We start from the raw sequence: 21,577 nt of genomic DNA on the forward strand, positions 1-21,577 counted from the left end.
GGGCTTTAATCGTCTTTGAGTTAAAGAACGCAGAGAGTATCATTATGGACTAATCGGAAATGGTCTCTCCAGTGTAATAATTTCGATTCTGACGACAACAAGGGAGCTAATGCTAAGGTGTTTACAAAAAAATCTTTGAGTTCATTCTTCTTAAAGGTACAGTGTGTAATATTAGACCACTAGATGTCACTGTATAGTGGTGTGCAGGGTTGGGTAGGGTTACTTTAACTTGATTACTTTCAATGACTTTTGGATTACTCCAATACCAAATATGCTAATAAAAGACAAAAGAAACTAAATATGAATAAAATGACTACATTTTGTGCAGGCTTGGGGAGTAACAGAATACATGGAATGGCAAAAATGATGTTGGCAAGCTGTTTGGATTTATTTTTATTTTGTTTCTGTCGCATTTTCTGTTCGTTTTTCCGGAGATCAAAGAAATCAAAGCCAGGAGAGAAAGCTTACCACGTGTTGTGAGTCATCATTTTATTCATATTTAGTTTCTTCTGTCTTTTATTAGCATATTTGGTATTGGAGTAATCCAAAAGTCATTGAAAGTAATCAAGTTAAAGTAACCCTACCCAACCCTGGTGGTGTGCAACTGAAAACGAGTGATAAAAACACAAGGGACAACAGGGAATCAAAGTGACAAAAACATGTTACTTTCCCTCACTTTTTTTGCCTAGCCTTTCGTGAGGAAAGATAAAAAAGCAAAAGATAAAAGGAACTATAAGAATAGAAAGGGAAGAGAGAAAAATTTGAAGATACTAAAATGAAAAAGGCAAAGAAAAAAAAGGCAAAGTGGTGAAAAGAAAATCATGAAAAAAGATAAAGGAAAAGAGACAAAAGGGAAGAAAAAAAAGATTAGGAACTAACGGTGACAAAAAGAGAAAAAAGTAACAAAAATAACACTTTAAACAAGCAAAAATTGTCTTACAGTGGAACATTTTTAGATTTTAAATCGGAATTATTGTTTATTTGTGAAAAATAATCAAAATTATGTGCAAAAGAAACGAATGAGTTGTCTGTCCCTGTGTGCCCTGCGATTGGCTGGCAACCAGTTCAGGGTGTCCCCTGCCCACTGCCCGGAGATGGCTGGGATGGGCTCCAGCCCCCCCGCGACCCTAATGAGGATAAGCGGTACGGCTAATGAGATGAAAAACAAAGAAGAAAAAAAGACAGGTTTTGAGGTTCTCCTTGGCAGCAAGATGAGGGCAAATCATGCCAGCTCCCTCTAGCTGAGAGTCAAATAAATATTAGTTTCTCGACTGCCAAGTATTTTGAAAATGCATGTTCACATGGTAGTTTATGTATTTGTCCTCATTATATAAATCAATATTGTGTTTTTCTTCTAATGAATAATACACACTGTCCCTTTAAATCAAGCATTGACTGTTTCATTCGTCTATGGCACTTAAATATGTTCAGCAGAAAATATCCTATTTATTCCCTTCATTCCTTCAAAAAATATTCTGCATCGAACAAATAAACAACATTGAATTATTTCTTATATATATATATATATATATATATATATATATATATATATATATATATATATATAATTTTTTTTTGAATTATTATTTATATTTATAGAAACATGTTTGTAAGCCTCCCAAAGTCAACCTCTGAGTGCCATTGACATTTATTGTTGTCACTAGAGTGAGCTGATTTAAGTCACAATCCATGGAGAACTAAAAATAGCAAAATTCTAAATAAATCAAATTAAAAATTAAATGGAAATTCCTACATTTCGGTCAAAAACATGCGTTACTATACAAGAAATAAAATTGAAATAAAAATAAATGACACAACTGAAAAAAATATGGATAACTGCAAAAAAAAACATGAAGAAAACCATGATTGAGGAAATAAAAGATAATTTATTCTTGATTAATTTGTTTTTTATTTGAGTGCATATTTTGTCATTTTTATTTTCAATACATTATATTTCTGAATTCCAGTTTAACGTACATTTAGTTCCATTTTATTTATTATATTTAGGGGCATTATTGGTCCTCTATCATTAAATGCCCCAAATCAAATCAAGTAAAAGAACAAAAATCCGAAATGTCAACCTTTTTTTTATAAAAGAATATAACTGAAAATAATATGCACAACTATTAAATAATTAAACAATAATAAAAACAAGATTCAAGAAATAATTATATCTCATGAGTTTTTTATTAGAATACATGTAGTTTTATTTTCAGAACAATTTTTCTCCATAGTTAAGTTTGACTCACATTCCATTTTATCTTTCATTCAAGATAATTGGGCCATTTTTGGTCCAGATAGTTGCCATTTCTCACAAAAAACAAAAAAATCAGTACAAAAATTGTATAAATAAACACACATTAACCAAGAATTACACTTTTGTCGCCATTGCACGGTATTGCTAATCCAAGGTGCCCTCTTCATGTATTCCAAAATACTTTCCACGATAAAAACGATTGCATGAGATCTGTGACGCATGATAAACCTAGCCAAGATCATTTTTGTGTGTCGTGCCATTAATATTATTAAATGATTATTCCTCGTCCCAGCGTGTAACAGTGTGCATGACCGCAGAGAGCGCTATAAAGTGCCAACCAGGAAGTTCCGTCCAAATACCTTCTCATCTTTCTGCTCAGTAACAAAGTGCACCCTTACTTGACATTTTCACCAAAGCTAGGACTCCAGAATTGCATGCAAGATATACATTTTGTTCCCGATATGTAGTCAAGATACAAAACAAAACCTCTGAGAATCATCGCCAACGACTCATTGGCTGCCGAGGCGACCCTCTTGTTGGCTCCTCCCTCAAATATCGGCCCTGGAGGACTTAGTTGGAGGCCGAGGTCTCCATGGTGGCCAGGATCCGCACCACCTCGGCTCTCTGCGTGGGTGAGATGTGCTGGGTCATGTGTACGATAGAATCCATGGCCACCTCGGGGTTGGCTTGGACAAAACTGGCGGAATAAAATTGGGAAAAGAAAACAAAAAACAGAAAGTGTTTGGTTTAAACTTTAGTAGACACTCAAAATAAGGAGAGAAGACATCAAGGAATGTTGGACTTGGGAGGAGGTACAGGGACGAGAGCCTTCAGATAAGAGAATTCTGTTCCAACGTCTCTGCAAGCCCCTTCTTTTTGTTAAACGTCATTCTTTCATTAATGGTTACAAAAAAACAGATCAGCCCGAAGGGGAGTGGGCATCAAAGAACATCAATTAGAGACAATGAACGAAGAACAGAGAGGAAAAATAGTCAAAATAAGGAACAGGTATCCTATGAAATCTCCTTTGCATTTGACCGATCTTAAAAACAGAGTAAGCTTATCAGAAAGTGAGTATTGTTATCCACTACACAGCATCATCTCCTAACAGAAGAGCAGCTTCAGCGACAGACTGCTGTCACAGTCTTATCATTTCTTCCTCATTCCATGAGGCTCTTTAACTCCACCCGGGGGAGTAAAAGCCTATATTAAACCCCACCCCCCAAATTTGCATATTACCCTATTTTCATTAAAGTGTGTATTTTTCGTAGCACTACTTTAATACTCTATAACAAAACGTTTTATTGGGTATTTTTGTATTCTATATCTTTATTTTATTGTTCTATTTTTTCAACACAAGGATAATGCTGGAAGTGTGAATTTACCTACGGGGATGAATAAAGTATCTATCTATCTATCTATTACCTGTAGTAAGATCTAGATGTGAGCCAAATGCAGAGAATGGTCGGATATTGTTTGAGGACTATTTAGGGTTATTGATAATAAAATAATTTACTATTTAATTCAAATTAGAGTTACATTTGTTTATATTCTGCCTGCTTGCAACGAAGAATGCTTCTAAATCAAAGGTAGTTCTAATTTGACTTTTAAAGAAGAACGGGCTTTAAACCAGGGTTGGTTTATTTTGATTATTATTGAGCACTTGCTTTCTATAGTTTGACTATTGAATTTTTGCAAAGAAGATTGCTTATTATGCCAGTATAGGGTTATTTTGACTGTTATTGAGCACTTTCTATTTCTTTATACTATATATTTTATTTTTTGCCAACTGGAGCGCAACTGCCTGTATTTTCGTTGTATCAATACAATGAGTAAAAAGGTGATTCTGACCTGTGCCGTGTTCTCTATTTCGACTATTAAACCTTTGCAAGGACGATTGCTTATAACGCCAGGGTTGGGTTATTTTGACTGTCACTGGACATTCTCTATTTTGACGAACGAGGGCGACGACGCTTCATAGGATAATTCATACCTGTCAACCTCCACGGCTCCATGCCCGTACAAACTTTCGTATTTTCCCGTACAAAATACGAAATAATCGTACAATTTTTTTTTCCCCGGAATGATGCATGATGGGAAATCCCCAGACAGTAGCATCAAACCGCTCGCTTCGTTTGCAACGAAAAAAACGATACCGAGATAGAGGCTTCCGCGGCGAACTCCTTTGACCGCAACGTGATAGTCAGTGTATACCGGATGGTACCCATCATTGACAAATTTGCGTTTTTCCGTACAGATTTTCTTGTACATCGTACACGTCTTATAATGCATAATAAACATACTTTGTACGGCAAAAACATACAGGTTGACAGGTATGATAATTCCATACAAACTAATGCTAGCTGCTGTAAATCACTAGGCAATAAACGCAACAGTAACGCGTGGTGTATCAAGTCAGACTGTCAAGAAACCTGGCAACAATTCCAAGCATTTACAAGCACTTCACCCAAAAATCAAGCACTTTTCAAGGATTCCAAGCACTAGGGCGAGCCCTGAAAAGAAAAGATTCACCTGCGGATGCGCTTGAGGATGTGATCCCGTTGGACATACTTGATGTTCTCGTCGATGACGGATCTGGCGCCCTCGTCTTCGGCCAGTTGCCTCTCCAGCCATCCGACCACCTCCTCGTTGTTGTCCCACAGATAAGCCTGCATCGGGTTCAGACATCAATCCTCCGAAAATAAATATTCCCCCCAAAAACTGGACGTCTGCTCGATTCGGGCCGGATAAGAATATTAGTATTCATGAGGAACGGCGTCTCTGATCCCAAACAAAGCCGGGCTGGAGCGGCTTAAAGGTTCGAGGGGCTTTAATAGGGCCCTCTCCTTAGAAGAACAGCCCCGCTTGAACATTTCATGCCCTTATTAATCATTTTTAATCTGTTTGCTTTTAATTAAGAGCCAGCGTGTTGCTTTCCTATCAGCACGTGCCAGAGCTGTGATTAATTGTGGCTTAAGACAGTCAGACGACGAGGACGCTTTGGCAGGGGGGCTCCCAGGACCCCCGGATTGGGCCTTAAGGAACCCCTGTTAATGGGTTTTAGGTGTGCATCTTATGTGAAAGGGAAATCAGTGTTCTTGTTTGCCCGCGTCCCTGCGTCCTGGACGCATCATTTTTGCTGGGGACGCATAGTGTCAAATCAACGTGCGTCCCCGGGACGCAACTTTTTTGACATAAAATTGTCATTATTAACCGATTGTTGTTTTGGTCTCGCGGTTGACGTAATCTCGGCAAACGAGATCTCGTTGCTTCGAGATTACGTCATTGTTGTGGTGCTTGTCGTCGAGGGAAGGTGAAAATCAACACATAATTTGTAATTTCTTCAGTATCAGTAACAAGTCGAAACTTAATGCAGAAAGTGATAACAATGGCAATAATTCCGGCACGAAAAAACGGAGGAGAAATTCTTCGGAAGATCGCGAAGGCAAGGAAAACACGTGTGTTGAAGCAAACGATTCGACGAAAGAAAATAAACAAAAGAATACTCCTAGCAAGAAAAGGACTTTTCTGCCAAAATGGACTAAATTATATTCCTGGTTACGCTATGAGGAGGATGATAATGGATTGAGAAAGCATTACAACTGTGGCGGGACAGCAAACCACGAAGAATATATGAACTGAAAAATCTGAAGTGATAACTTGCTTTGTATTACCAATTAACTGTGATGATTAAAAAACTGCATGAATATATAGACTAATATTTCAGCAATATTATTTTGTATAATATACAATATTGTGAACTGAAAAATCTGAAGTGATAACTTGCTTTGCATTACCAATTAACTGTGATGATTAAAACTGCATGAATATATAGACTAATATTTCAGCAATATTATTATGTATAATGTACAATATTGTGAACTGAAAAATCTGAAGTGATAACTGCTTTGTATTACCAATTAACTGTGATGATTAAAACTGAATGAATATATAGATTTATATTATATATTTGTCTCCGATTTATAATTTCAACCTCGACAACACTAAATTTTGGGGACCCATAGATCTCTGTTGGGACCCATAGATTTTTCAGCATGCGAGTCCCCGGGACCCATCACTTTTCACAGCTAAAATGAACACTGGAAATGGCAGCATACCCTTATTGATCAGAAGTGTGTTTTTTTTATTTTTTCAACTGATGAATATTCTGTCTTATTTAAGAACTGAAATACAGTAGTGTAAATCGATGGGTGAACTTAAAGGGACAATGTCTATATTTAGCGACGACGTGGCTTTTTTTCCCCTGAAATATTTATTTAATTTCAAAGTGATTTTTAAAGGGATTTGAGGATATATGATACTTCTGAAATATCAAAAGCGGGAACCACAGTGACAAAACACATTTTTACAGTAATTTGAAATTTATTGTGGGGTTAAAAAAAGTAATAATATTTTGATAAATGACAATAATGCATAACTTCGGACGAAGTATTAAGATAAATGTAGATATTTTAAAAAAAACACTAAAAATAGAAAAATCAATGCATTATAATCATATAAAAATTAAAAATTAAAATTAATTAAGTAAAATACATTTAAATAATTTAATAAATATATATAAATACAAAAAAATCAATATATTCAAATAAATATAAACATTTACAAACAAAAAAATTAAAATCCAAAACTAAAAATAAGAAAATACCAACAAATAAACACACTAAAATAAATAAAAACAAATTGAAATAGACAGTTAATTGAGGGAATTTAAACTAAGAAAACTAAAATAGGAATAAATAAACTTATAATAAATATAAAAAATGTAATATATTTAATTTAATTAAAAATAATCAATTTTAACTCCTATGAATATAAAAATACATGTTGAATTTAAGAACAGAGATTGAAAAATAAAAAAATGCATTCAAATAAATACAACATAAATATAAAAAAAATAAAAATAAAATTAAAAACCTAAATATTAAGGTAAAAATTGAAATATAAAAACTCATCGATATAAAAATAGATAATATAGTTAAACAAATAAGAAATGTTGGTGTTAAAAAACAAAACAAAACTGAACTAAAATTAAAAATAAAAGATAAAATATATGAATGAACTCATTAAAATGAAAATTAAACAAAATAAAATATAAAAGATTAAAATATAATAAAAAAATATTTTAAGATACAATTTGTCTGATTAGTTTTATGGAAAAATAGATACAAAATCTGCCAGCCGTTACCTTAACTGCCCCTTCCGCCTCGACAAACCAGCGTCTCAGCATGGCTTGGATTTGCCCGTCCGTCAGTTCGCTGCTGGCCGCTTGAATCTTTCTCTTGACCGTCTCTTCCAGGAGAAGGCGCCGCAGACGCCAATAAAAGAACTGCCGGGACGTTTGCCACTCCAGAATATCCTGACCGAGGATAAAGAACAACCATCCTGTTTATTTGGGTCACCGACAACGTCATTTAAATCGGTGACATCTGCAACCCACCGTGATGACGCCTTTCTCTTGCATGCGGCCCGGAGTGTCATGGAGGTCGGCAAATTGAACAGCAACCTGGTGGTAGATGGGCAGCAGAAACTCTTCTCGCTCTTTCAGCTTGGTCTCCAGCTCTTTACGCTCCGGAGCGCTCAACTCCGGGGTTCCTGATAGAAAAAGACACAATTTTCAAGGCAAAGTCTATGTACGGTTACCACACTTTGAGAAGCTGTACAGAGTTTGGAACTTTGTTACTCTCTGACACCATCTCTTGGCTTATGTCATCTTTGCAGCCTCAGCTCGATCATGTTGCGGATGCAAGTATGTGCATTTTCTTGGACGAATAAACATATTTTTTCATCATTTTTGGGGTTCGGGTTTGGATTCTACCAGAAGCTAGCCTTTTCTTACTCTCACCATTTTCATGATACACTAATAAATACAAACAAAACCAAAACCAGTGGGGACAAGCATAATTCTCCAGTGTTCCCCCCGTCTCCCGTCCATAAATCAAATGTTTTCCGCCCTGAACAGCCCTGCTAAAAGTAAGAAAAGCAGATAAATGCTCTTTGAACTCAATTGGGCACTGTTTTGTTGTAAGTATTTCAAAACAAGGTGCGAGTTCTTTTATAAAAATATCACTAAATACCGCAAATGAGAAGGATAAGGAAGCATTTAGGGGAGTGCAGTATGTGTGCAGAGATCGGCAACCCCTACCACTCACCCAATCAAATCGCTCTGGGTGCTTGGCTTGCATTTCCAGGTGTTTACAGTTTGTTCTGAGGGAGTTTGAAATACAGTGGAACCTCGGTTTTCGAACACCTCTCAGTTCGAACAAATGGGTGTTCGACCAAAAATTTCGAGAAATTCTTGCTTCGCTGTACGGTCAAAATATCGGAGTTTGAACGCCGGTAATGCGTGAGTGCGTACGCTAGAGTGCGATGCTGAGCGGCGTACGGGTGTAGATCGTGTAGATCGCCCCCACCCCTCGTGACCAACTGTTATCACGTGCGCACTTGCCTCTTTTTGCTTTCGCTTTTAATATCGGTGAACGGAGTGTTTTAGCCCCTAACTATGCCTCCGAAGAAGGTCGGTGCAAAAAGAAAAATTGTTCGTACAACTATTGCCTTTAAGAAAGACATAATAGCTAAATATGAAAGAGGTGTGCGAGTTTCCGATCTTGCTAGGGAATACAGCATGCGCCTTCTGCTGACCACCACAAAGGTAAGAAATCCTATTCATAATTCTTTTCTTTATCTTTTTTTTTTACACGTTCGTGTTAGCGTAATCTTTTGTACGGATGATTACGATAACGCGAACGTATGATTAGCCTGGGTTAGCTTCATGTTTACGTTAAACATTCATGGTAAACATTCAGGGTGTTGGAACTGAGCCCAAAATTTAGGGTGTTGGAACGGAGCCCCCTTTCCAATGAAGCGCTAGCCACTTGTGGTGCTAAATGACTTGTAAACGACCTGATTTTTTAATTTTTACACGTTCATGTTAATGTAATCTTTCGTACGGAAGATTACGATGACGCGAACATACGATTAGCCTGGGTTAGCTTCATGTTTACGTTAAACATTCATGGTAAACATTCAGGGTGTTGGAAGAGATTAAAACGATTTACATTATTTTTAATGGGAAAAATGATTTCGGTGATTGAACAAATCGGTTCTCGAACAGGGTTCTGGAACGGATTATGGTGGAGAACCGAGGTTGCACTGTAGACAGGTCAAGTCATGTTTATTTGTATAGCCCTTAATAACACAAAGTCTCAAAGGTCTGCACAGACCACAGATTATTGCAAACCACAGACTATTATGACACCATCCCCTGATCTAGAACCTACATGAGGGAAAATACGTCTCAACAGTGAACATAGATTGTTTACTGAGCTTCCATATATAAGATTTTTTAGAGCCATTTAGCCAAAACGAGGTCTGTTGGTGTAACACTGTGAGTGTAAACTGCAGTTGCCCTGTAAATTTTGGATCTAACAATAAACTTACTGTGTAGCTTCCGCTTTTACACACTAAACCTAGAATGTCACAGAGATTACTCTGAGCCAGATGTACTCATGAAAAGAGCCATCACTGGCTCGGGAGCCACGCGTTCCCAACCACACCATTTTAAGATGCAAACCGCTGCAGCGAGTTAAGCCCAAGTAGTGGGATTGCATTTAGCTTTGCTCCCAGAGCTGTCTAGTTGCAGACTGCTTTCTGTCAATTCCAATCTGTTCCAAAAGACCCCCCCCTCGATAACTGCAGCAGCGATTTTTCCCAAACGCACGCAGCATCGGCTCACAGTTCCCGCAAGCTGTGAGTGAAATCAATGGGTTGCACCGAGGACGCGGGAGTGCTGACAATTGATCCCAGCCAGCTGTGATTGACACGTATCTCAGGAGAGCTCGGCGAAGATGATACTAGCCACAAAAAAAGGAGGCTACACAACCACCCCACTCCATCTTCTCCTCACAGGGAGTGTGAGAGATTGAAGCACTTTAATTGCGAGGCAAACTGATGAGACGCCTCACCCAGTCTTTCGGCCAAGCTCATGTAGACGGGATCGATCCTTCGCATGGTCTTGACCTGGTCTTTCCTCCTGAACTTGATCTCCACCGTGCCCTCGGGCTCCAGCACGCCACCTCTGAACGGTTTCCAGGGAAAGAGAAATCCTCAATATCGAAACAAAGATTTGCCGATGCGCCTTTTCCGGCGACTCACCGGCTGTCCTTGTCGGCGTACATCTCCATGTGCCGAGGGTTGATGGTGGGATCAATGACTACCCAAGAACCGCCCCGCAGCTCGGCCTGAGGGGGAATGTAGACCAGGACTGGTTGCTTGTATTCCCGGAGACCGTCCACGATGAAGGCTCCGAACTTTAAAACCTGGTCGTACATGTCTGAAAGAGATTTTGTCGTCATATACATTATTTTTCTCTCCAACTGGAAAAAATAGAAAATTATTTTTCTTTTCAGAATATATGACCATATTTGATTCCTTATTTTTTAAGTAAAAAATTCATTTTTTTTTAATTACATATTCAATGATAAAAAAAATGTTTTCATTTTTTTTAAAAAAAGTTAAAAATATTCTAAAAAGATTGGGATTTTCTTGACCCCATTTTTCGAAATCAAATGAAAGGTTTATCTGTTTTGTATTTTTCACATTTAGAATTTTAGAAAATGTGATCTAATTTGTACCAAATTTTTATTAAATAAATCGTTCACTTAAGTCTTCGTGTTTTTCGAAAAGTAAAAATATTTTAACGAATTGAAGTACATAGAAAATAAGAATTGTATTTTTTAATCAAATGACATGTTCAAGTATTATATAATTATTAAATGTTTGACTTATTTTCCCAAAAAGTTAAAATTTTGTAAAAAATATTTTTTTCCAGATTTTAAACCCCTATTTTTAAGTAATTTTAATGTTTGTTTTTTTAATAAAATTGAAGTATTGAATATGTTTCACATTTGAAAAGAAGCTAACTATTTATTTGAAGTTGTTTTTGTTTTGTTTTTACTAATTTTCAAATCAAACAAGATGTTCATTTAAAAATTAGTTAAGTATTAAATATTCGTCTGATTTCATAAAAATGTTAACATATTGTACAAAAATTAAGATAAAAGAAATCCACCCGGATTTTAAGTAAAATATGATTCTTATTGAAATATTATTTAGGTGTTAAATGTGTTAGATATTTTAAAATAATATTTAGTTTCGTATTAAATATTTGTCTTTTTATACATTATATATATATATATATATATATATATATACACATTATATGTAACCCTCATTCACTCTAAATTTTAAGTCAAATATAATGTTAATTCAAATCTTATTTAAGTATCAAATTTTTTTATCATTTAAAGAAAAATAATTATTTTGAAATGATTTGTTTCATTTTTTACCCTTTTCAAAATCTAATTTAGTGTTTATGTAAGTATTAATTGAGTACCAATTATTCGTCCTATTTTAAGTGCTATCTATTTTTCTATATTCGTCGAATAAAACACTTATGTATTATTTAAGTACAAAATATTTCTCTTATTTTACAGAATCCTAAAATATTGTAAACCTTTTCTTTTTGAGAATTGTATAGTATATCCTTTACCTTATTATTTTAAGTCAAGTATTAGAATTTTTCTTATTTACATAAGTCACAGCATTCTAAAAAAAAATAAAAAAGGAAGAATACATTATATTAGCTTTTTAGTAAACTATACTGTATATATTAAACAAAACCTTTTAAAATAGTATAATATAGTATATTGGGAACTGGAAAGATCGGGGGGACCTTTTTTGAACCAGGGAGTTTCTTTTTGGTTACCTGAAAAGGCTAACAGTTAGAAATTTATTTCTTATGGAGAAACTTGTTATAACAATGTTCTTACAATATTATCAGTATGTTATTACCAGAATTAGGGTTAAAATAAGCACAGTCATCCATTAAAACATTGTTTGTAAAGACATAGATCATGTCAATAATATCTCATGCCATATAGAAATCCAATTTCCTAGACAAACGCTATGAGCTATTTTTAGGACCAGTACACGGGCTACTCAGGTGCTCTTCGAGGGCTACCTGGTGCCCACGGACAGCACGTCGGAGACCCCTGACCTAATTTATAAATCTCAATTTACTGGATTATAATTCAGGCACCTTTCATTCCCCCAGAAAATCCCCTCCAGTTGGCAAACACAAAGAGCGGCAGGCCCTCTCGATTCAGGTCCTTGATGGCTTGGGCTGTCTTGAAAGCCGAATCGGGGAACCAGACCTGCCCCGCCTGTTGGATGATCTGAGGACACACCACAAAAAAAACACACAATTGCACACAAGCGAGATGAGAAAACGGCAATCACTCCACGTGGAAAAGACCCATCTCCAGTACGCGCATCGAGGGGCTTCACCTTGGCCTCAGAGTCCAAATTAGCCGGATCGGCCGGGATTGACAGCTCCACTGACCTCGTTTCCACGGCAACCACTCCGGTAGGGATCCCGCCCAGGCTGCGGAAATAGGGCGTTACCACACTGCCGCTCAAGAATCGTAAGCGGCGCAATTTTATTCTTTGTTTTTTTTTACCGAGCTCTGCCGACCACCACACTCTGAGCCCACGGCTGCATTATCTCCATGAAAGAACCGTGGTCGAAGAAGCCGTTTTGCCAGGAGCCTTTTGGACCTTAGCATCAAAAGTTGGGGGGATTGAAACAAAGATTGTTTCTCTAAAATCGGTTACATTCACAAAAAATGTCTTAGTATATCTTACCGTATACATTTGTGTATACGACACTTTTTATACACGGGGTAGTATATTACTGTATTTGATTGATCAAAATATTGCAGACCTCAATTGCAAAAAATGGACGCAACGAAAATCGAAACCGGGTCGCGGCAGGGAGAGCGCTGAATCCCAACCACCACCTGTGATATAGATCATTAGTAAATGATCTGCATTTATTTTGCGTTTTCACGTCACTGAAGACCTTCCAGAGCCCTTTACAATGTGCTTCACACTTACCCATTCACACACACACACACTCACACACCGATAGCTACGTCAGCTATGCAAGGCACCAACCTGTTTATCAGGGGCATTTGCGGTTCAAGGACATTTAACTTAAAGTAGACGGGAAACCAGTACTATCGCTCTACGATCTGAGCTACTGCCGCAACCTTTTCTGTGCCACAGACCAATTTCATGTCTGACAATTTTCTTGCAGCCCGGCCAAAATATAACATTAGCAATAATAACAATAGCGATAACAAAACTTATGATACGTTAAAATCAACTGCGTTTTTACTAAACCACAGCGGATTCACAGTAAATGACATCGGAAAAGGCATCATCACAGTACTTTTACTCACTTAGCATTATTTATGCTGACCTCTTTCCCATAATGCCCCATTCCAATGTTGTACACAGTTACAGAGTTCGTAAAAAAAGTGTGATGATGGGATAAAATTGAATGCCTTTTCCTCTGCCATCTACAATTTAAGTGATCTAGCGGTGAGGATTATGCGTTCTCACTGCAGTGATCCTGGTTTGATTCCCATTACATCTAAAGCTGACCTAAAGCGGTCAGCTGTCCTTGTGGAGTGATCAATTGATGCTCATACATGGTAATACACACGATAATATACACAAAATATATAATATAAACTTTTTTCTTTACTTTCTGCATGGCCCAGTACCAAAACGACCCACGGCCTGATACCGGTCCGCTGACCACCGCTAATATAGATGACATGCGAAAAGGCATAATATTTTAGCTCATTATCACACTACTTTTAGTCACGGTACCAGAGACAAATGTTAGAGAATTGGGAAAAAAATTGTCCTGAAAGATATACTGTAAAACATGCAAAAAAGCACAGGAAGGGAAACATCTCTCTTGCTCTCTTTCCCTCCCCTCTCTCTCTCTCTCTCTCTTTCTCTCTCTCACCATCCCTCCATCCATCTCCCCCTTCCACCTACCTCCCACTTTCTTCTATTCCTCTCTTTATTTCCTCTTTATCTCTGTCCCTCACTCCCCTTCTCACCTCCCCCATCGCTCTTTCTCTGTGAATCACGATTCAACAGCGAGCCTCCAAAAAGAGCTCCAACCCTACAACTGAGACACACTTTTTATGCCATTTACCTACTAATCTAGCTCCCGTGAGAATATTTTTTCGATCATGTGTCAATGAGTTTGACACCCCAGTGATGGACGATTCGAGACATGGCTAGCTAAGCCTTTTTTCCCGCTTGCTAACTTTAAGAGAAACATGCCGCACAACATTCGGGGTTTAAGAGACTTGCCACCAGAATGTCCTCCGACATCTCGGCGCTCGCAATCTATAATTAAAACGTTACAGGAGCGCCGCACGAGGGAATCGGCTCCACATCCATTTTGCCGCTATCTTCATCTTGTCTCTCCGAGCGTGATAGCCGAGTTAGCCATTTCTCTGTTAGCGGCCGCCCGGCGGCTGTCCCGGGATGAGTAATGGCAACTTCTAACTTGTGGCACAATTGCGTGACGTGATGAATCTTTGTATTTATTTTAGGGAAGCGTTTCTGCTAGAGGTCGTTTGCCATGTGGTAGGAAGTTGTTCAATTGTATTGTTTTGATGACAACACGATTATAATTTTTCCACTTTAGGATTGTTGAATGGCTGGGCTGTATTCCGGTGATCAGCAGAGTGACTGTAATTTTCTTCTGTATCAGTAGGAGGCGGCGGATCGTAATTCGCAATTTTTTTAAAACGAAATAAGAAAAGTCATAATACTTTAAGTCCTACAATTCTGGTCAAGAAGGATATGTTGAGTAATTTCCCAAAAAATGCAAAAGCGGTTCATTTTGCTTCATCCATTCAGCCCTTTGAGACTTCTTGTGATTAAATAAACTTGACTAGACTTATTGAATTATAATTCTAAAAATAAAACCAAAACTAGATAATTAAATTAAAAAAAATAAAGCAAAATTAGAAAAATAATTATTCTTAAATTTTAAAGTAAGAAAAAATGTATCACGTTAATTAAAATAAGTTTAATAATAATGTCATTGTAAAATAATTATTTAAATACTAAATGTTAATTCCTAACATTTTAAACATTAAATTAAATGTTAAAAAACTAGAGCAGATAATTTATGAGTTTAACATAAAAAAATATTAATACCATTAAATATACAAAATCATATTTTCAAATATATTGAAAATATAAATATCCCCCCTCAAAAAAACAAAGAAACGTTAACGTAATTTATTATTTAATAAAAATGAAAATCATGTGACCATGAGAAATAATTTAAAATTATTGTTTGAATAAATGAACAAATATGTACGTATTGAATAACTTAAAGGTAAAATAATACAGCACAAAATTAATTTGTAGTGCACCTCAATATGAAAAATTCAAAAAAAATAATATGATCATGCAATATTTAAAACAATATTTCTTATAATTAAAATATATGAAAACATTAAACTATGTTTGCATATTTATAATAATGTTCATATTTATTCATTCAAACGTCAGGGACATTAGGGCAGATATTTTTTGGGTGTCACACAATATTTTATTTTAATTAGAAAAAAAGTAAGAATTAAACATAAATAATAAATTATTTAATAAATGAAATATTTAAAAAATGTTTAGAATTTTTAAAAAATAAATTCAAACATAAAGAAATAGCAGATAATTTGTGTATCTCAATTTATTGTTTAATAAGTTTAATATTCAACCATAAAAAATTAATTAATGAAAAAATTGAAAATTTATATTAAAATAATTGAATTCTTTTTAATAATTCAAACAAAAACAAATAGCATTATTTTTTCAATATTTAATCACGAAAAATTTAAATTTGTTTAATAAAATAATTGAAAAAATGTGTAATTAAAAAAAAAAGTTTAAACAAAAATCAGATTAGTTAAAAAGTTTGATAATATCAGTAACAGTTAATAAAATGTAATTTAAAAAAAAAAATAAAAACTCACTCGGACTTGCACGACCCGCCAACATCCAACGAGGGTCGTAAGGCGCCTTGGTCGGAACGAAATCCACACGTCTGTCTATGGGGTCTTTTGCACTCAGAATGGGCACTGGGTTCAATTTGCACTAGGGGAGGAAACAATCTCATTTAGAGTTATCACACCGAGGAAACAATGCAAAGTGATGACAGTACCTTGGGCATATAAGAAAGCCATTGCAGGAGCATTAAGACCCCCTCAAAGTCATCGCAAACCGTGCAGTGGGTCACCCCGTTGTTGTGCATGATTTGGATTCCGCCGAGCTGGTTATTTGATGTATAGACCTCTCTGCCTAGCACCTAACATAGGAGGCACAAGTAACACGCATGAAACACATAATACACATAAAATAAGAGCAGTGAATGCCTTTTCAAGTGTGCAAGCTGAACTGATAAATGAGCTAGCACGTCTACGCGTCTGTTATCCAAACATTTTGCCACCAGGTGATGGTTTTATTATACGGTATATCCAAACAGTAGTTTTCAACAGAAACAAGCAGGCTTGATTTATAACTGCAGTGCTGCAAATTCAATGGAAGCATCCAATTAATCGGTCTATTATGTAAATTTATCCGATTACCGTAAATTCCGGACTATAAGCCGCTACTTTTTCCCCAAATGTTCAGCCCTGCGGTTTATTCAGTGAAGCGGCCAATTTATGTAGTTTTTCTAACGGCCACCAGCGGCGCTGGAGTATAAAAGGTAAGATTAAGACAGTAGAATATGTGCGCCAAGAAAGACTGCTACCTCTAAGTTTATGCATACATTGTCTGTTAAGTAAAGGTACGTTCCGATAATGAGGAAGACGCTCTTGATGGCGATAGTTATGAGGAGGAAGTTGAGGACGATCTACCGTGAATTTCACAATTACGGGATGCTTTTTTTTTGACAGGCACGTTTGATGCGTTGCGAGCGTGATCCTACTAGCGTGTTGGTACGTTTCGAAGGCACGGTTTGGGATGAAAGTTATTTATCAATAAAGCTTTGAAAACGCTCGGTGTACCGTCTTTCTTTGTAAATATGTGTAACCATGTATAATATGTATTTGCAACTGCATATTTTTAAAATATATTTATTTTAGAGATTTATTCTGTTATGTGTTCTACGGGCGAATCAAAAAGAAGCGGCGGAGCAAACGCGGGCTGATGGGAAGTGGGGTAAAGCTGAGTTACCGGTAGATCTGTCTGTTGTCGCAACGGACAATAGTGGATATATATTTTTCCCACCCTTAACTTTGGAAATATACATTTTGTTTCCTTGGATTACTTTCAACGGGACCCGGACTTTACAAGTCTGCATCATACGTTAATTACAGGTATCATTTTCCATTCATGATGCCGACTGTGGTTCTAGGATTGTGTACAATTGACTTTTGGATTGTGTCGGTAGGAGGCTAGGACCTTGACTCAGCCTCTTGGCTGGGAGCAAGTGTCTCGGCCTATTGGCTTTGTAGTGTATTATGATTTGATGGATAATGGATAATTGATAAAGAATATAGAACAATAATTCTCTATCGTGGAACTTACAGCCTGGTCTGGGTTAAACTTGTGATCGTGTCACAGGCTTTAATGCGGGTGCTCGCGGCTTATACACAGGTGCGGCTTGTGTAAGTACAAAAGTGGGAAATCACTTAAAAAGTGGTGGGTGCGGCTTATAATCAGGTGCGCTCTATAGTCCGGATTTTACGGTAAATAAGGCTTTTTTCCCCATTCCAAACCTTGTATTTAGTATATCACCATTATTACAATGCACTTACAACTTAGGCCACTCTCCAAGTTCTTGTTCTCGATAATATTTTTCCTTATTTTTTCTGACAATCTTTTCATCCTATTTTTTTCTTTTGAGTCCGAATTACATGTTAATCCTGGAGTCTAATCTATACAATGTAAAAACATTGAACATTTATTCAGCCTGTTGCTCTAAATGTTATTTTAATTTGAAATAGCATTTCAAGATCACATGTATGTTTTTGGTGTTTGTTTTATCAAATCAATTTACCCTGAAAATACGAATTATACTCCAGGGTCAACTTAAATATGTTTTTTGCTACTTCATTATGCATTTTTGGGTTGGTGCAATTTATAATCTGGAAAATATAATAAGTAAAAAAATGGGCTTGTATCGGTACTGGTCTATTGCTAAGTGTTATGGGATGCATTGGGTTAAACAGGGTAATGAAATGTATGACTGGTTTGATGTATTTTTATCTGCTGATCATTTTAAAACTGGATACCTCTGAATTAAATGAGGAAAACAGATAATGTAGACTTATTCACTTTTTCTTTCTTTCTATTTAACACGTAAAACAATATGGCAACTGGCACTATGGCTGGCTTTTACCTTGGAAAATAATTGGGATATACAGACGCCTCCCAACTGATGTACATTCGACATATGGATTCCGGCAGATAGGATCGGTTTTTATTTGGGATGTTGTAGATTGCTGTAAGTTAGATTGTGTATTGTGTGCACCTTTTTCAGAGTAAAGGACAGAAATGTAGCTTCTACTTCCGGGTTCGTGTGTAATCATAATAATAATAATAATAATTTCCTTTGTATTGTCATTCTTTGTAACAATGTACACAGAACGAAATGTCGATACACCTGACCCGTTGTAGCGAGCCGATGCAGCCGCAGCCAACAGAGGGCGCCGCCATTTTACCAATGTTATAAGTCTTAGGTATGACTCGGCCGAGGCGCGAACCAGCGACCTCCCAGTAACGTGTTGTTGTATCGCTAGCGCCCGAAGAACTTTGACGTTTTTATTGTTTAATATCTCATGCATCCATTCAATATGGTTGGTGTAAAGTGTAAGGAAGAGGCAAACCGTTTCTTTTGAAATTAAAGTGGAACAAGAAAGCTTGATGCGGTTGAGAAAATGGTCGGAACGCTTTTTTTCAGCCACTTTTTTACCACGGAGGAGGACCTCTTGAAGCGGAACTTCCGAAAGTTAGACTCAACTATATCTTTATAGAGCATATTATTTTATAAAATTATTATTTTTATAGTAAAAAAACAATGCAGATTACTTATACAAGCCTTAACATAATTATATATACCATAAACAAACAAAATATAACACTGATGCAACTTACGAACAAATTCAACTTACAAACAATCGTCCGGGGTCGTTCGTAGGCCGGGCAGTGTCTGTACTGACTATTGTTTAAAGTTTTCTTTTTCATTCTTTTAGAACTTTTTTTTCTCTCACACACAATTCAACAGAGAGTTGAGTCACCCACCATTCAACAACAAAAACAAAAAATATATACTATTGAATACCGGTAACAAACAAAAAAACAACAATATAAATAATAACACAAGAAAGAAAATTAAAAGGTGAGGTGTTTAGACATCAAGTAGAAATTGTGTAATAAGTTTCCATCTTTTCTCAAATTGATCTATTTTTCAAGTCTTGTAGTTATTTTTTTTGATAATGTATATTTTCTTTCATTTGTGTCTCCATTGTTTTATGTCAGTAAGTTGTGGTTGTAAGGGAAATTATAGTTTGGTTATAGTTTGCATGTGTCTATGTATGATTTTATCCTTAAAAGTGGCTTAACAAACCCAGAGATTGTATCCAGGTGCTGGTTGTATTCTTGCAACAATTGTATCCTCTTGGGGCCTGCTAACTATTAATCAAGACAGCCTTCGCTTTGGTGCCGGGAAGCCTGCTCAAAAGTTTTCCACGCTACATTCCTTTCTCTTCTTTTCTTTACTGCTCATTTATTATGCTCACACGCCATCTAGTGACCAGCTTTATTCACTTTATTTAAACATGTGTTTTTTGTCTAAACCAATCAAATTATTTTCGTGTATTCATAAGACCTCGTCTAACCCAATCAGATGTGCTGTTCTATGCCTGTACTTTTCAAAAAATAATCTCTAGCCATAGGCGAAGCGGGATTTCTTCCTGAGCCGATTTTGGAGGTAGGCGCCTCCGATGGAAGGGCTATCAAAAACCTGTGTTCTTTTTTCATCCTAATACACTCTCAAGTTTTAACCTTGACAGTGGTTTCAACCAAGCAACTGTGAGAATTTTTAGTACATAGCTGTAGTGATCAGTCAATAACTCTTCTGGCAAAATTCCTAACACATAGGTCACTGGGTCCATCCACAACTCCCAAACAATAATTCATATTATTTCTGTTTGAATACTTCTCCAGAAATTTAATATCTCTTGTCAATCACAGAAAATATGAGTGAAATGTTAATGGTTTTAAGGAAAAAGCACGTTATATTTCCTCACATTTTCCATGTTTCGGGATTTAAGATTACCTTTAAGGAAATCGGGGCGATAAAGAAGTGCACATAGAACCTCAGCCGCGTCCAATATTCACAAGTTACAGGTGACGGGCCCTCAGTCAAAATCATGGGGGCTGCTTGCTCCCTCATCTTGGGCTTCCACCTCTTCAGCCATCATTTACTTTCTTTATTACCGTTAATGGTTATGTACCGGGCTACAAATCTAGGGCGCTCTCCTAAAGCTGTCAGGAAAGCCGGCGGCCCCAAGAAACATTGCAGTCACCTTGACACACACAGAGCCTCCCAGCCCGCGGCCATCGCGGCTTCATTAAGATTCGGACGGACGAGGGGAGAGAAAAGAGAGGCCAAGTCGGTGGAACAGCTCACTGGGGTCTTCGCGCAGTAGTTACTACCCAAAGCCCCCGAAAATACGCCGGGCTAATTAAATGATGATCTCGGGGTGACAGCTTCCTGCTCTCTATTAAGTTCCAGTTAATAGTCACATGAAAAGAAAACGGAAAAATCTTCCTGAAAATGATAAATCGACATCGCCTGGCTATTGTGCGTGATGCCGATACTCGAATAACAAGCGATTTCTTCATTAACAGCAAAACAGCAGAGTTGTCCAAGGCAGCAGAGCAAACAGCCGCTATTTGCATGATTTCTCTCGCTGCCGCCTGTCAATTAACCGGACACGGAGACATCTTATTACGAAGAGAGAAAATCGGGAGGGGAAAAAAACAGCAGGCGTGCAGGCTCAGGCACAAGCGCCCACGCCGATCAACAACGGGTAGAAAAAGCTGTTTCAGCAAATCATTTGTTTTAATGGAAAACAAATAACGCTGTGGTCCTGCTTTGCAGCCTCCGGAAGAGCAAATAAGTCTGTGAGTGGGTCGCCTTCAATTGTTTAACAATGGAGATTGGGTAGCAGGGCAAAGGGGGTTGTAGTGGTGAGGGCATCCTTGTGGAACGGGAGAAATAACATGGCCGAGTTTATGGTAAGAAATATACCAAAACCTGACATAAAAATAATACCAATATACATCGTAACGTAAAATCAATAAAATACAAATGCCAGAGCTTGTGTCCAATATGAATATACAAATTAA

At 36.9% G+C, this 21,577-nt stretch overlaps 1 protein-coding gene across 1 annotated transcript in view; it reads right to left on the reverse strand.

The window, feature by feature from the left end:
• Positions 1-2,165: 2,165 nt before the first annotated feature.
• The window catches only part of acaca (acetyl-CoA carboxylase alpha), a 90,307-nt gene continuing 70,895 nt past the window's right edge, over positions 2,166-21,577 (reverse strand). Inside the window, exons 45-55 of the mRNA XM_088321728.1 lie at positions 16,380-16,523; positions 16,192-16,312; positions 12,796-12,892; positions 12,623-12,719; positions 12,375-12,510; positions 10,430-10,607; positions 10,240-10,352; positions 7,716-7,870; positions 7,464-7,634; positions 4,790-4,926; positions 2,166-2,954 (exon numbers count right to left, since the gene is read on the reverse strand). Of these exons, the coding sequence (XP_088177854.1) occupies positions 2,828-2,954; positions 4,790-4,926; positions 7,464-7,634; positions 7,716-7,870; positions 10,240-10,352; positions 10,430-10,607; positions 12,375-12,510; positions 12,623-12,719; positions 12,796-12,892; positions 16,192-16,312; positions 16,380-16,523 (1,476 nt within the window). The 3' untranslated portion in view covers positions 2,166-2,827. The remainder of the gene's footprint in view (positions 2,955-4,789; positions 4,927-7,463; positions 7,635-7,715; positions 7,871-10,239; positions 10,353-10,429; positions 10,608-12,374; positions 12,511-12,622; positions 12,720-12,795; positions 12,893-16,191; positions 16,313-16,379; positions 16,524-21,577) is intronic.

This window comes from Urocampus carinirostris, chromosome 17, assembly GCF_059441175.1.
Source record: "Urocampus carinirostris isolate Australia breed hairy pipefish chromosome 17, RoL_Ucar_1.0, whole genome shotgun sequence".
Classification (NCBI taxonomy): domain Eukaryota; kingdom Metazoa; phylum Chordata; class Actinopteri; order Syngnathiformes; family Syngnathidae; genus Urocampus; species Urocampus carinirostris.